Source organism: Lontra canadensis, unplaced genomic scaffold (assembly GCF_010015895.1).
Source record: "Lontra canadensis isolate GAN:19392208 unplaced genomic scaffold, GSC_riverotter_1.0 scaffold145, whole genome shotgun sequence".
Classification (NCBI taxonomy): Eukaryota; Metazoa; Chordata; class Mammalia; order Carnivora; family Mustelidae; genus Lontra; species Lontra canadensis.
The window spans coordinates 3,261,898-3,278,360 of record NW_022631139.1 but is presented as its reverse complement, the minus strand read 5'-3'; the positions used below and the strand labels follow the sequence as shown (position 1 = coordinate 3,278,360).

Below are 16,463 nucleotides of genomic sequence, written 5' to 3'. Positions count from 1 at the left end.
TCTTCCCATGGCCAGCAAAAGGGAGGGGAGGCAGTGATCCCTCTCGCCTGCGTGCCATAGCCTCCCCTACTGTGGAGGGGCCAGATGGCTCTCGTTTTCTGGCAGATGTTACGTATTTGCAGAATATAGGCTCAGTGTCTAGAAGTGTCTGTTGGTCTTCTTTGCCACACAAGCATTTTGAAAGCCTCCTGGATTTTCTGAGGCAAAGAATATTGATCCTTAACTTCAAACAAATGTGAGAATATGCCCTTTTCTGTTTAGACATCTCTTTCATAAAAAGAGAGGGGATCCTTGTCAAACACCAGCTATCAGTTAACACCATAGAGTGCTAATGGCTTTCCTCTGACAGGATGGGCTCTACATTTTCATTTCTCAATAACCCACCTCTTTTCTGTTAAGATTCTCTTCTTTCAAATTGCCTCTGCATCTTCTTGGCGCTCCTCCTGACCTCCCTGCATGCAGCTATTTTACCCTGAAGTCAGGATAAGAGGAGGAAAATTTGGTATGGGGCCTTTGAAGGTGGATGGACTCATGAACTAACTGGGACACCTTTGGATTTTTAACCTCTCTGGGTCTTCACCTAAGATATGACATCTTTGAATCTTGTGGATTCAAAGGGTATATATGCCAGTGTTTGCCACCCACACACTTCCACACTTTATGGTGTGACAGCTGACAGGATCAAAGCTGGGGTCTGGCATCTAATGGAAAAATAGCCTTTTTTATGGGGTTATGTTGAAGGCCAGGAATGATTTATATAATGCAACTAGCCCAGTGCCTGGCAATTGAAGGTGCTCAATAAATGATTTAAAAAGACATGGGAAAATTGATTTAGAAGAGCAAATGACATGCTCAAGTGGCATTTTCCATTGCGGACCAAGCAGTGACAGAAGAAAGGAAACACAGGGGATAGGGCCAGATTTCATTCTTATGATACTGTTGATAAAAATGACCACCTACAGAGGCAATACGCTATGACTGCTGCAGTGGGAATGTGGGGATGGAGGGTAAGACTTGTCCTTAGTCCTCAGGTTCCAGATTTACGTTTCAGTTTCCAGACATTGCAGAAAAGTCTGCAATGCTCTTTGGAAAAAAGATGTACCTGGGTAACTGTGAGTCTCCATTTCTTTATCTGTAAAGAGAGGATTACAATACTTATTCCATGTTGGTACAGTTAAATGAGATAAAGTGATAAGTATCATATAGAACAAAAATGAGAAAAGTGTCAGACATCTTTCTCCTGCCCAGCAGAGTCTCTGGCTATTGTGTGCTAGAGCCAGGTCATATGGGAGATGTGTTTCTTTGGGGGAGAGGCTCAATGTGACTGCAGACAGCATGTGGCAGATTTGGAAAACAAAGACTGGGAGATTTGGCCAGGACTGTGATGGGAAGAGTTGCTGGTGACTGGGAGGGGAGAGTTGAGGGCACCCTTGCTGGGAGCTTGGGATCTTGTCTCAGCTGCTCCAGGCTGACAGTCAGGCTCTGAAGTACTTAAGAACACTGCCAGAATCTGAAAAAGGCCTGGTACCGTGACTTCCCTACTCACTGGCAGGAGCACTGGTAGATTCTGCCCACTGGCCAAGAAGAATGCCTCTCTGGAGCCCTGACAATGGAACAGCTCAGAAACCTGTGGATTCTGGGGGCATGTGTGCACACCCCTGTCCCCTCAATGCCCCATGTAGAGTGGCAGCACTGTCACACCTCCCCTTCTGGATCGAATGCGATCCACTTGCCCATGTCTCCACTGGTACCTGATATGGTCAGTGTTAGAGGCCAGTGTGTCCCCTGATATCCCACTGTGGCTTTTGCAGGTGTTTTCTTTGTGCTGTAATGATGCTGAGTATCTTTTCATGTGCTTATCTGGCCCTGGTATATCCTCCATGGTGAAATGGCTTTCCATGTCTTTTCAACTTTTTTTTTTTTTTTTTTGGGTGTAACGTATTTTTTATTCTAAACGTTAAAAGGGCTTACAGAGACGATAAAATATGTAGAAAGATATACAGAGAGACAGCACATTATAGATGTTTATTGTTAATATGATGGTGTGTGTGCTTCCAACACATTTTCTATGCATTCATATGCATGGTGAAATGTCTTTCCATGTCTTTTGGACATTTTCTAATGGGATTGTTTGACTTTTACTGCTAAGTTTTGAGAATTTTTTATATATTCTAGACACTAGCCCTGTGTTAGATGTGTGGTTTGCACATCTTTCTTTCCAGTTTGTAGCTTGTTGTTTCGTCCTCTTCACAAGGTCTTTCATGGGTGAGAGTTTTTATTTTGATAAAGTTCAATTTATCAGTTTTTTCCTCCTATGGATTGTGCTTTTGATATAATCCAAGGATTCTTTGTCTAATTCCAGATCCCAAAGTCTTACCCCTATATGTTACCCTACAAATTTTAGTTTTATGTTTTACATTTAGTCCTATGATTTATTTTGAGTTCATGTTCTTATAATGTATGAGACTTCAGTCCACGCTCATATTTGCCTATGGATGATCAATTACTCAGCTCTATTTATTGAAAAATACATCTTAAGTCTATAATCTACGTATATCTATCTATACCTATAGATAGATATATATGTATTACTTCTAACAACTATTTACTTATTTTTAAATGATTAAGTGAAATTTTCTTTCATTGTAATTCCAGAGTAGTTAACATACAGTGTGATATTAGCTTCAGGTGTACCGTATAGTGATTCAACAGTTCCATATAACACATAGTGTTCATCCACAAGTACCATCCTTAATCCCCATCACCTATTTACCCTCCTCCCACCACCCCCGCCCTAGCCACCTTCTCTCTGGTAACTATCAGTTTGTTCTCCATAGTTAAGAGTCTGTTTCTTGGTTTGTCTCTTTTTTCTTCGTTTGTTTTGTTTCTTAAATTCAACATATGAGTGAGATCATATGGTGTTTGTCTTTCTCTGATTTATTTCACTTAGATTACACAGATTACATCTGTGTTGTTGCAAATGGCATAATTTCATTCTTTTTTTATGGCCATGTATGAAATATTTTTTAAAATTAAAAAATTTTTTTTAGTATGAAATATTTTTAAATGAGTAATATCTGGGCCTGGAGGCACCAGATGTGGAGGTGCACTGAGGATGCCAAAGCATGTACAGCCTCTGTGGACTTCCCGCTATAGTCACCAAAGATTACACAGCTCTTGGTGTTGTGGGTCCAACAACCTGAGCTGATGAAGTCATTACCGCCACCCCCCCCCCCACTAACCTGGTCCCTACACACACCCTTAAACCTGGAGCCTCCAACATGTCCCCACCCATAGGTGAAGGTTTTTCCTTACCAAAGTCAGTCCATAAACCTGGAAGAGGTGACTGCTTCTTCAAAGAAGCAGACACATACCCAAGGCTACAGGGATCATGAAGAATCAGGGAAACATGACATTACCAAAGGAATAAAGTAAATGTCCAATAACTGACTTTAGAGAAATTTAGATCCATTAATTGCCTGACAGAATTCAAAATAATTATTCTAAAGATAGTCAGAGAGCTACAAGAGAACACAGCTAAACAATTCAATGAAATCAGGGAAAGCAATACAAGAACAAAATAAGAAAGTCAACAAAGAGATAGAAAAACACAAAAGAACCAAACAGAAATTTTGCAGTTGAGTATGTATCCAAAGGTAATGAAAAACAAACTCTTTTTTTTTTTTAAAGATTTTATCTGTTTATTTGAGAGAGAGATAGAGAGACAATGAACGGGGTTGTGGTGGAGGAAGAAGTAGGGTCCCCACTGAGCAGAAAGCCAGATGCGGGGCTTGATCCCAGGGTCATGAACTGAGTCAAAAGCAGAATCTTAACTGACTGAATCACCAGAAGCCCACAAAAACAAACTCTTGAGAAGATATCTGCACTTCCTGTTCATTGCAGCTTTATTCAGAGCAGCCAAGACATGAAATCAACCTAAATGTCTATCAACAGATGAATGGGTAAATGGATAATGGATATCTATCTAACTATCTGTCTACTTATAGATACACACACACACACATACATACATATATACATATATTACATTTTATTATAACATAATAATATAATATCTATAAAATGACATGAATATTCATGTTATTCAGCCATGAGAAAGAAGGAAATCCTGCCATTTCCAACAACATGGATGGGTCTTGAGGGCTTTATGCTAAGGGAAATAAGTCAGTCAGAGAAAGACAAATACTGTATGATATAACTTATGTGTGGAAATCTAAAAAAGCCAAACTCATAGAAACAGGATAGAATGGTGGTTTCCAGGGTTTCAGGGTAGGTGGGGGAAATGGGGGAGATATTGGTCAAAGGGTACAAACTTCTAGTTATAAGAAAAATAAGTTCTGGAGATCTAATGTACAGTATGGTGATAGTTAATAATATTGTATTATATACTTGGCAGTTCCTAAGAGAGCAAATTTTAAATATTCTCACCAGAAAAAATAAAGGTGGTAACTATATGATGTGAGAGAGATGGTAGTTAATGCTGTGGTGGTAATCATTTTGCAATTTTGTAGGTATTTCAAATCGATACATTGTATCTCCTTAAACTAACACAATGTTGTATGTCTTTTATTTCAATAAAGCTGCAAAGAATACATTTGGGCACATTAGTCACACATATTTTAAAATTTATATCTGATAACTCTGATATCTGGATCATTTGTAGGTTTGTTTCTATTGTTTGATTTTTCTCTTGATTTTATTTTTGGTATGGATTTTAATATTTGTTTGAATACTGGATATTGTAAATAAAACATGGTAGTGGCTTTAGATGATATTACTTTCCTTTAGAAGATATTTACTCTATCCTCCAGCAGTGATATAAAATAAGAATAGTTCTCTTTAATTTTGTCAGAGGCTGAATTCCATGCTTTGTAAGGATTGGTCTGCCTCTGGTGTACTAGGCTATCACCAATCAATACCTTGGACTATTTATTAAAACTTGTCTTCCTATGTGGGTCAGCAACTCTAATTTTTATTTCCCTAGCAGGCAAATCTCTGACAAATTGCATTTCAGATCTTTTCTGTTTGATTTCTTTGTGCTGGTTAAGAACAGGAATGCTCTTGGGAGGATGGGACAAACAGATGCAATGCATTTGTTTGCATTTTCTGCATCTCTGTACTTCCAGGGATCTGGACCTCTCACATTCTATCTTGGCAAAGTAGAGCTCCAAGTTTTGTCTCTTCAGCCCATTATCTTGTTAAAAGCTTTGATGACTTCTCCACACTTTGCAGGCATCTGCTGGACAGCCCCTCCGACTCCCCCCAAGCTTCTCAACCTGTACTGTTGAAGCCTGGAAGTGCCAAGAAGAAACTCATTGCAGGACAAGGGCTTGTCACCACAGAGAGCTCTATTTCCCTCTGGGACCTTGGATGCATTAGGGACCTGGTACCTTAAACAGACTTTTGTTTTGTTTTGCTCTTTTGATGTATTTTATTTTTAGTTGTCCTTGATGGTAGTGTTGGTGTGCTGTAAGCTGCTCTGTCATACCTGGAAGCGTAAAGTCCTTCAGAGTCTATATTTTGACCAAGATTTACCTGAGTCAAAATTCTTTGATCTTTCTACTCTGGCAGAACTCAGTATCTGCTTTGCATGCAAATATACCCTCAAATAGTAATAAAAAAAAATCTGTTGATAAAAGATATACACATACAGACACACAAACTCATAAATTATACCTGGGATTTTCTATTTCTGCTGCATACATCAGAAAGCAGTTGCTCTGGATACTTTTGAAGTAATGGTTTAAGTCCCAATTTAAATATAAATATGAGGGATGCCTGGGTGGCTCAGTTGGTTGGACGACTGCCTTCAGCTCAGGTCATGATCCTGGAGTCCCAGGATCAAGTCCCGCATCTGGCTCCCACCAGACTCCACGGGGAGTCTGCTTCTCTCTCTGACCTTCTCCTCGCTCATGCTCTCTCAAATAAATAAATAAAATATTAAAAAAAATTAAAAAAAATATAAATAGGAAACCAATATCACCACCATGAAAGCCTGGCTTTCCCTCTCTCCTAGGTGGCAGCCAGCTTTTACAGACACACAGAATCACAGTTTCCTGGGGGTCCATTACTACTGCCTGGGGCTCTGGCTCAGTCATTCAGAATGGATATGAGGATGTTCTCACCATTTAGCTATAGCTATGTCTTTATGCTTTCTCCAAAAACCTTATATCTATGGACCCTTCCTCAGTTTTGTGAGGCAGGGATAATCTGTGGAGCTGGATGGAGGGGACATCTCAGCTGCTAGCATGTGGAGCCGCATACGCCTGGGCATAGCTACTCTTTCCCTGTCTGGATCCCTGACCTCTCCCTAGGACTCAGGCCTGCCACTGGCAAAGCCCTCCACTACTTCTTCCTAGCCCTCCCTGCTCACTTGCTTTCACTCCCTTTGGGCCTAGGTGTTTCTGTGGGCCCACCTCTCAACGTCCTCTAACCTGGGCCTCTCCCTTCAGCCATATCACATTTCTTGGAGTTGCCTGAACCTATCAAACCTCTCATACCTCTGCTCTGCTGCAACACTAAACTCTCAATGACAACACTTCTCTCTCCCTTCACACCTTCCATGGTTTCTCATTGTTGAAGACACCACCTTGGAAGGGGGAGCTTCCTGGGTCTTCCTGGGCTGGGGGCTGGAGATACCTATGGCTGGGGACCCACAGCTACTCTCAGCCATTGGACTCCCTGTATTGGTTGCCATTAATGGTCTATATACATCTTGCCTCAGTCTCTTGCAGTCCCCCCATTGTAGCCAAGTTGCGGCCCTTACGGCAGGCTGGTGCTACTGGAGTCAGGTCACTTCCAGCCTGGGAGCTAGCTCTGGAAGAGGGGCACCAGAAGGGCCTGTGGAGACAAAGGGCTTGTTTCAGGAACTGGGCTGTGGGTCCTGGCAGGATTTCAGTGGACTGGGGGTGAGGGGAAGGGGTGAGGGCATTACATTTTGAACCAAAGCATGAGCAAATATAGGATGGCAAATATGAATCCAGTGGGCTCCAAGGCCAGGGCACACCAACCTGGCTGAAGCATGACATCCTCCCTGCATGCTCAGATGGAAGAACAGCTGCAGAAGGGGGAGACTAAAACCTTAGCATCAGAGACAGGACTCGAGTCCAGGTTCTGGGTTCTTGTCCTTAGCTCTAGTCCCAGACATGATTCCTTTCAGTGCCCAGTGGTTGGCCTGCTGAACAGGCTCTGGGCCTGGCAGTGGCTTCAGTGTTGCCAGAGTAGAGCCTGTTTAGTCTCAAATAGAGCCTGAGCCTGAGCCAAGGATGATAGGCCAGGAGAAGCAGTGAAGAAAGACACAAGGTTGAGTGGAAAGGATAGAGTTGTGCCTGGAGGACTCAGGTTCCATTTAATCTGGCAGCCTTTGGGGCAAACAGGAAAGGGACATGGGGATGGAGGAGGAGAAGGCAAAGCCCCTTCCTTCTACCCCCCTCCATCCCTGTCTATTCCCACTACCACAGGCAGAGTCAGGGAAACATCATTGTTAGCTGCACCAGATTCACTGGGGACCTGGGTGTTGCCAGGCTGGGCATCTTAGGCAGGATGTTGGGGAGGTCTGATTGAATGTGACTTGGAGCCTGTTTTCTGAAGCCTTTCTTCTAGTCCCTGGGCCATGAGCTGGCCTCTTACTGCCTCCTTCATCTTTAGTGCTGGAATTAAGTGAGACTGGACTGAGCCTGTGGAGTTACCACTGCTGGGACCAGAGCAGTAGAAGGGTGTTTCAGAAGGGTAAGGGTGGCAGGCCAGCAGAGGGAGGGTGAGAGGAGGGAACAAGCCCCTTTAGGACCTTATGGAGATGATCTCAGTGTCAGCTGGGTCTGTCCAGACCCCGCGGGAAGCCGATGCTATAGTTCATCAGAATAATAGGAAGATGTTTTAATGAAAGGTGTTTACAAGGCATGGGCACAGGGAAACCACAAGACAGAGTGTAGCCTTTTGGACCACAGGAATGCTACCACCCCCTGTTGGAGAGTGTCAAGCAAGGGACAGTTACTGGAACTCAGAGATGAACGGGCTTCCTGACAGCAACTGTGATCTTGGTTCAGACCAGTGGACTGCTGGGTTCCTGCTGAGACAAGAAGCAGGGCATTTACACCCCCACCTTCTGCATGCCCTTGCCTCTGTCCCTCTGAACTCTTGCTGGCTGAACCTAACCAGGAGCAGAGAGCAGGAGGGCCATGTTGATTGTCTATATATGTCAGGGAGTGTGGTGGCCCATGTGGGGAGAGGGTCTCCAGAGGGATAAGGACAGCTATAGGTGGAGGGCACCTTGTGGAGATTTGCTGCCACTGTTTCCTGGGCCCCTGGCCCTGAGTGTGTACTCACATTAAGAGGGTATGGGGCCTTCTGAGCCCCAGCCTTGATCCCACTTTGCTCTGGATGTCACACTCTGGGAGCCAGGATTGAGACTTCCAGCCTTGCTACCCTCAGGTTTCCCTCCTTGGGAGACCTACATTCTGTCAGGGGTCTCCATTCCCAGTACCTTTTCAGCTTCCTTCTTCCTCTTCTCATGCCAGAAAATGTACCATCTGGGCCAGGAAACAAAGTGGAGATGGGTCAGTCAAGGAGTAGGTTTGTCTTCTCTGGGGATGCTAGGGCTTGAGAGTCACTCACCCACTTCCAGCTATGGCTGCCAGAAGCAGAATAATGCCAAAGCTCACAACCCATGCGAGGATTCTCCGGCTCCTGGCTGGGGGGTATAAAAGGGGGAGCCACATGTTTGGGGGGCAAGGAGGGCCATCTGGGCCCAGAGAGACTACATTCTTTCCTCCTTATATTTGTCCACTCAGTTATTTGTTTGCAAACACTTACTGAGCACCTACTGTATACCTGGCATATATTAGAGATAAATGAGACATGGTCCCTGCTCTCTATGAGGTAGACAAGCAAACAATTATGGTGTGGTGTCCCAGAGAAGCAGAGGAGGACAGAACAGAGGAAAAGTAGCCACAAGGAAGGCTGATGAACCTCAGGCGGGGGAACTTGTCAGGGAAACCTTCTTAGGAAATAGGACTTCTGACTGGACTTTGAAAAACAAGTACGAGTTCAGTTTTGGTCCCATGGTCAAGTAAAAAATTGTGCTGTAGGCAGAGGACACAGAATGTTCAAAGGAAAAGCTTGAAGTCATCTGTATGTACAGCATGTCAGTAGCTCAGTGTGGCTGGGGAGGAGTGGGGTGGTGGAAGGTGTGCAGGGGCTATTTGCACAAGGCCTTACGAAGAGCTAGGCCTTATCTGGGGGGCAGTTGGGCTACAAACAGGGAGTGTCATAGGAAGATTTGCTCCTTGAGAAGGTTCCTTGGTTGATGAGTAAGATGTGGCCAAGAGGGGCAGGCAGGCCAGCTGAGTGACACTAGCATAACCCAGATGAGAAGTGAGGATGCCTGAGGAATGGTGGTGGATACTGCAATGAAAATATGGTAACACATTTAAGAATTATTTAACAAGATTTGGTGATTGCATGTCTTGAATATGGGGGAGGGAAGTTCCTGGTTTAGGAGGCTTAAGGCTTGTGTGGAGCCATTTGCTGAGAGGGACTCTGAGGGAAGAGCAGATTGGGGGTGGGGGAGTTGAGTTTGAATACGTTTCCAAGCATGCTTGCTTTGAGGGCCCGAGAGACCTCCAGGGGAGATGTCCTAGAGGCAGATGGCTTTATGGCTCTGAAGTTGGACATGTGGCATCAAGAAATCCCAGGAGTTGCTATGTTCTCTGGATGGACAGCAAAAAGAGCTTGAGGCTGAGCAGAGGAGGAAGACAATCCAAAGACAACAATGACCCAGGATGGAGTACGGGCAGGTTGGATGCAGGATGCTAGCTGCCACTGACCTGGGCAGATAGTTGGGTCTTTGCAGGTAAGAAGGTGTGTCTTGCAGCTGGCACAATTGATGACCTCCAATGTGGGGTGTAGCTCTGTGAAAGGGGATAGGCAGGAGCCTTAGCCAGGGCCGTGTGCCCCTCACCTCTCATTCCCCCACCCACAAGTCCCCATACATACTCACCACAAGACTTGTTACAAGCTGCCCAGGAGGGTGAGATGATAGAGAAACTGAGGTGCTGGGGGAGGCAGACAGAGCCATGAAGGGTTGGGGTATCATCAAGAAAGGGAACTTGGAGAAGGTGTGGACAGGTGCTCAGTATGTGGGCAAATGGGGATCCTGGGGAGGGACATGGGAGGGACTGCAGACTGGGCTCTGTTCTTCTCAGTCTTGGGGAAGGTGAAGGGCTGGGTGGTGGGCAGGGGCCATCTCCACCTCTCACCCTTCTCCCTCAGCTTCTTAGACGTCTCATTCAGCCTGTTAGTAAACACCTGTTTCTGGACATTAATCTCTCTCAGAAGTGATGGTTTATCTGAATGGAAAAGGAAGAGAGGAAGAGGTGTGCTCATCATCTACATTTTATAGGTGGAAACAATTACATAACTCAAGATTGGGAATTCGAGCCAGGTTTTTCAAACAGTAACTTCACGGAGCACATAGATGCTGGGTCAGTCACCACTCTTCACCACATATCCCCACCCCAGGCCAGCAGGCCCTCTAGAAGTGCCTTGGGGTTCTGGGTTTTGTCAACAGAAGCCTGGGGGCTTCCTCACCATCTCGAAACTTCTTAATGGCTTCATCTATGTGATTGAATAATTTGGCTGTTGCTTCCTCCATATGGGCATGATCTGAGAATGAGATGTGGGATGAAGGGCAGTTGGCGGTATAAGATCCCAGGTCAGGTAAAGGGCCCAGCCCTGATCCCTGGTGTCTAGGCTGTGCCTCACCAAGATACCAGGGTTCTGGGAAGACATAATCCTTCTTCAGGAATAGGGAGTGGATGCTTTGGGAGAGATCTCTGGGTGGTCCTGGAGAGCCCCATAGAATCTGTAGGTCATAGTCTATCAATGCAGGCAGTTGTGGCCAGCAGTGGAAGCAGCTCTTCCCATTGATGGCAGGCAAGAGACAGGCAAGCAGGAGAAGCAGCATCTTCTGGGGTCTTCACTCTGTGCTCTTAATACCCTGCCTAGCAGTTCCACATGGAATGATGGTAGTTCCTCTCCCTGGAAACCACATTCTCTTTGCAGAACAAAGATAAATTCCACAGGGCACAGTGAGGGCCAGTTATGATACAAAACTAGGCTTTGGTGCCAGAACCAACTCAAGGTCTCAGTATCTCCCTCTGAATATGAGGTCACTGATGTTCTTGGGGAGGATTCTTGTGAGGATCAGAGAGGTGGCTGTGCAGTCTTGTGTTGATGATCAGCTCTCCTGATGGTATTTACCATGTATGAAGCAGTTCAATTGGCTGAAATTTGAGAAGTCAGGAGGCAACAGCACAAAGAGAGGGCTAGTTATGTAAAGAACGTGATTCACTTTTCCACATAGAGATGGTCAGCCAAGGGGAAGCTTATGGAACATACATCTTTTTCATGGCACATATAAATTAGCAGCTGTCTTGTGCCTGCCCAAGCCAAAGGAACATAGCTATTCCTACCACAGTGTAGTGTAGACACACTGTAGACAGAGTTCCAGCCTGTAACTGGATATACAGAGAGAGAAGTCATCTTTGGACCAGTAGTTCTTGTGTGTAATGTGCATTGAAGAAAAACAAAGCTCCTTACTTGTGGGTAAAGAAAAAGCCAGTGGAATATTTGTCACTGCTTAGCTGGTAAGCTTTTTGTCTTCCATGCCATGCTTCCAATCAGCTTCTGAGTGTCTGAGGCTGGATTATGAGCAGCTGAAAGCCACTAGGCATTTGAAGAATGCTTCTTACATGAACAAGAGGAAAAACAAAACAAAACAAAACAAAACAAACAAAACCTAATAGCAAGAAATCAAAACAAAAGCAAACAAAAACCACAGGAAAAAGAAAGGGTACAAAGATATGGTGAGAAACAAAAGAAAACTTAGAACACCACTATTTAAATAAACTATTGCTTTCTCCAGACAAGAAGAGACTGCTATGTAAAGGAAAAATAGAATAACAAAAGTTTTTGGAGATTAAAAATATAATAGCAGGAATTAAAAAAAATTCCATAGAAGTGTTAGGAGGTAAAGTTTTGGAAATCTCCCAGACAGAAATACGGAAAGACAGACACAAGAAATAGGGAAAAAAAGATACATTAAATAGTCAATCCATGAATTCCAATATCCAGCTAATACAAGTTTCAGAAAGAACAGAGAAAATTGAGGGAAAAATTATTCATGATAGAAATTTGGTAGGAAGTATATATGGATAGGAATTTTATCTTATAGGGAGAGGAATTTGGAGGACAGGCATCAGGATTTGCCAGAAGAAATAGTTGAATTGGTAAATTCCATCAGGTGGGCTCTGAGATGAGAGAGTGATTCTGAGTACTGCACAGCTGATGCTTTCCCAATGACTCTGGACAGTTTTGAGGTTAAGGAATTAGCATACTTTTTCTACTCAGGCCATGCTCTGGAAGGGAAGGTCCCGAATCAGGGCTGGAAAAAACAGTGCTCTCTCCCCTGATGCCCTGGATACCATTCAGAGGTATATAATTATGCAAGTCAGTAGCTTACAATGTTTGCCATCACTTGTGGTGGGAGGGGGGCTCTGCCCAGCCTGTGTGAAAACACAGTAATGACAGAAATGATACAAGGAAGAAATTTTACAAAGACATGTATTTCCATATTGAAGGGGCCCACTGAGCAGGTATTGAGGGGTAGGAATAGGAAAAACCACACGAAGGCACAGAGAAAAAAAACAGACCATGTACAATAATCAGAATTACTTCAGACTTCTCAAGAGCAATGTAGGAAATAGTAGACAATGGAACAATTTTATATTCTGAGAAAAAATGTATCCATGTTATAACTCCATACTGAGGAAAATGTCAATCAGGGAGGAAGAAAGACTATTTCAACCAGACAAGGTTTAAAATTAAACTCTATTATCTTTTCTCAAAAAACTATTGGGGGATATGCTCCAACTAAATGAACAAAACAAGGAAACAAGATGAAGACATGAAGTCAGGAAATGGAAAATCTAACCTTGCAGAGAGGTGAGGAGAACCTCCATAGTGACACCCCAGTATGACAAGTGGTCCAGACTGGCTCTCCTTGGATGAAGAAAATCCTGAAATAGGCGGCCTAGGTCAGCCTCCTCTGGGCACTGGGTTCCTTTTCTGACTTTATTTGGTCTTATTTGTTCTCTTTTGCTTTTCCTTGGCAGAAATAGTCTTTTCTCAAAATGGAGGTGGTAATGTTCAATACTCAGGATTTTGTTTTGGGTGGTGAAATAATCGGAGTAGGTCTTTAGAGTGCTTTAGCATCAAGCTATCAGGAAACTCCTGCTGAAGTAAAGGGAATATTCTGTAAGAAGCAGTCATACTTGTTAGAGTTCTACCCTAGGATTTGGGTCTAAGCCCTAGAGTGTGCTACATCTTCCTTTACCTTAGTTTATGCTTGTCCTCTGGGAAACTTGTGAGGGTAAGTTTCAGGTGTCACTTTGTCCTTGGCCCAATACCATCTCAATTCACCCTGGCATCCTAGTGTCAGTCAACTAAAGTGGTGCTGACTCTTTGAAGTGGTAAAGATTTTATTTATTTATTTGACCCACAGAGATCACAAGTAGGCAGAGAGGTAGACAGAGAGAGAGCAGGGGCAAGGGAGGTGGAAGCAGGCTCCCTGCTGTGCAGAGAGCCCGATGTGATGAGGGGCTCTATCCCGGGACGCTGAGATCATGACCTGAGCTGAAGGCAGAGGCTTAACCCACTGAGCCACCCAGGCACTCCTGAAGTAGTATTTAAATGTAGAATCACAGAGACCATGGGCTTGGGGAGCTTTTGATCTAACACATTGCCTATGACTGGTAGCTCTTCAACCTATTCATTTTCTAGCCTCGACTTGCTTGCCTTGATTTCTCTTCTTATTTCTAATTAGTTCAATAGTTTGTTGTGTACTTGGAATGAATTAGGAATTTGGATTGAATTAGAAATCTAAATAGTAAAGGCAGCCCTTTCCATTACTAGGCATCTTGGGGGTATTAGAGCCTTCTTCTGTATATCGAGATCATATCCATCCTGTGCCTCCTGCAACTTGGGCATGTCTCCTAACCCTGACACAAGAAAGCTCATGCAGTTTTTGAAGACACAAATAAAGCTGCTTCTTTGGGGCCAAACATCCCTCTGGCCCAAGAGGTTTTTTTTTTAGGTTCCCATCTTAGATTTGGTTTCCTGTCCCTCCCCACATTCTGATTGCTTTCCTTTCAAACCATTTCTCTCTGCCAGAGAGAATGGTATTGGCAAAATTTGTTTGATACCATCACACACAGATTTCCCTGCGTATTGCTTCATAACCAGTTACCACAAACTTAGTGGCCTGAAACAACACACATTCATCATTTTATGGTGTCTTATAGGTCAGAAGTCTGGGCAAAGCTCACCTGGTCTCTATCAGGGTCTCACAAGGCTGAAATTGTGATGTTATAGAGTTGACCCTTGAACAACATGGGTTGTAACTGTGTGGGTTCAATTATAAGTATAATTTTTCTTTTCAACAAATACACTATATTACTATAAATGCATTTTTTTCTTCTTTATGGTTTCTTAACATTTTCCTTTCTGTAGTTTATTGGAAGAATAAAGTATATAATACATATAACAGGAAATATATGTTAATTACTTATATTATTGTTAGGCTTCAGGTCAACAGTAGGCTACTAGTAATTAAGTTTTTGGGGAGACAAAAGTTATGTGTGGATTTTCCACTGTGTGGAAGGGGTTGGTGCCCTGAATCCTTATGTTGTTCATGGGTCAAGTGCATATCCTAAGCTAATCAGAGGAGTGAAATCCTTTATATTCACAACACTGCCTTATGTTCAGGGGCACAGGATTATACTGGGTATGGACAATAGGGGACAGGAATATTGGGGATCATCACAGAATTCTGCCTGCTACACCTCTAAATCTCAAATATTTACTCTTTGGATCTGTGATAATGTCACTAGACCCCTCCCCACATATTTAGTCACCAATTTGGGTTATGAAACTATGCCTCCCCATAGCCCCTTAGTGTGAAAATAAGTTAGTTAGAGGCATAGCTGCATTGGCACCAACTGACACCAACTACCTGGAGTTAGTGCATAGTCCATAGGTTAAGGACACCATCCTTCATAAGACTGACCTCACTTCAGACACTAGCCACAGGGTCTGGGGTTCTAGGCCATCTTCATTTCTTACCACCTGGTTACAAATATGGGTTTTCCCACTATCCCCTCAGGTTTCATGATTTGCTAGAAAGACTCACAAAACTCAGGCAAGTGCTATACTTATGATTATAGCTTTATTATAAAGGATACAAATTGGAAACAACCAAATGAAGAGACAAATAGGAGGGTCGCAAATGTGAAGTTTCTGTATCTTCAGGATGCCTTACCCTCCTGGTACATTCCTTTTCCAGGAAGCTCACTTGAGCTTCAGTGTCTACAATTTTTGTTGGGGTTTCATTGTATAGACGTGATTGAGTCATTGGCTATGTGATTAAATCCAACCTCCATCGTCCCCCTCCTCTTAGAGGTTCGGCTGATACCATCTGGATCAAAGTGCAAACACTCTAAACACATGGTATTTCTGGCCTAGCCAGATCCCGTCTTGAGTCACTGCCTTAGCATAATGTCAGCAGTAAGCCCCCCATAAGTAGCAAAGACATTCCTATCACTCAGGTTAAATCCAAGGATTTAAAGGTTACTTCCTAGGAACCAGAGAGAAAGGCCAGCCAGATTCTTTACCACACAACAACAGCACATAAAGTTATTTCTGCTCATTAATATTTTGGCTTGAATACACCTGGATCCAGTTGTAATACTTCTGTTGGAAACTTCTGAGAGGTTCTCAAGTTCCAGGTCCAAGCTTTTGATTCACAGGTGCTGAATTGTGGAGATAGCAGGATAGTAGCAATGAGAGATCTCGGGACAAGTGGAACATTACAAGGGAATCTATTTTCACAGAGTGCACAAGCAGATTAGCTTAGTTGGTCAGCAAAACTAGCTTAGAGGTTATTGGCTTGTAAATCCAGTGCAGTTGTTACAAGGAAGCTTCGTTAAAGGGTGTTTGATAAATCCATGAGGTTAGTGTCGCCTTGGTAAATGCCTTTACAAAAGATTGGATTTAGTTTTTTGATTTTTTTAATGAAAAAAATAGAAAAAAATCCTCACCAGATGACCCATCATAAATGAAATATTCATTTCATTTTCTTTCTGGTTAAAACTCATGTCTTGAAATGCTTTGTTGTATATACTTAGAATGATCAATGGAGATGCCTGGGGGGACTTCTCCTGTAGAACTTGCTGCTAGAGAAGATTAAAATTGCATGAAGCCACTCATGTAATTTTAATGACCATCAAAAGAATTGACTAGAATTGGGAGGAATTTAAAGTGAGATGCTTCTTCTGGGAAAGGCTGAGGACATGGTCCTTTGGTATTCAAGGAGGTGAGGTCAAGCA

General features: G+C 43.4%; 1 protein-coding gene across 4 annotated transcripts; it reads right to left on the bottom strand.

The window, feature by feature from the left end:
- Nucleotides 1-6,824: 6,824 nt before the first annotated feature.
- TEX51 (testis expressed 51) lies at nucleotides 6,825-11,012 on the bottom strand. 4 transcript variants are annotated; one of them, XM_032843933.1, is made up of 8 exons: nucleotides 10,783-11,012; nucleotides 10,609-10,683; nucleotides 10,278-10,367; nucleotides 10,019-10,036; nucleotides 9,846-9,929; nucleotides 8,635-8,710; nucleotides 8,504-8,549; nucleotides 6,825-6,861 (listed from the first exon to the last, which is right to left on the bottom strand). In XM_032843933.1, the coding sequence occupies exons 1-8, from the start codon at nucleotides 10,982-10,984 to the stop codon at nucleotides 6,832-6,834; spliced, it is 621 nt and encodes a 206-aa protein (XP_032699824.1). In that variant the 5' UTR covers nucleotides 10,985-11,012; the 3' UTR covers nucleotides 6,825-6,831. The 4 variants fall into 4 exon arrangements, with proteins under 4 accessions (XP_032699824.1, XP_032699827.1, XP_032699825.1 ...); XM_032843934.1 differs by lacking the exon at nucleotides 6,825-6,861 and adding an exon at nucleotides 7,897-8,089; XM_032843935.1 differs by lacking the exon at nucleotides 6,825-6,861 and adding an exon at nucleotides 7,897-8,086.
- Between the last annotated feature and the right edge of the window lie 5,451 nt (nucleotides 11,013-16,463).

Bases quoted from the DNA above. Each gene is read 5' to 3' on its own strand.
- TEX51 (XM_032843933.1), bottom strand. From the start codon at position 10,984: ATGCTGCTTCTCCTGCTTGCCTGTCTCTTGCCTGCCATCAATGGGAAG. The intron at 10,684-10,782 runs GTGAGGCACAGC...TCTCATTCTCAG, and splicing joins CCCAGAACCCTGGTATCTTG to ATCATGCCCATATGGAGGAA. The intron at 8,711-9,845 runs GTCAGTGGCAGC...TATACCCCCCAG, and splicing joins AGACCCAACTATCTGCCCAG to CCAGGAGCCGGAGAATCCTC.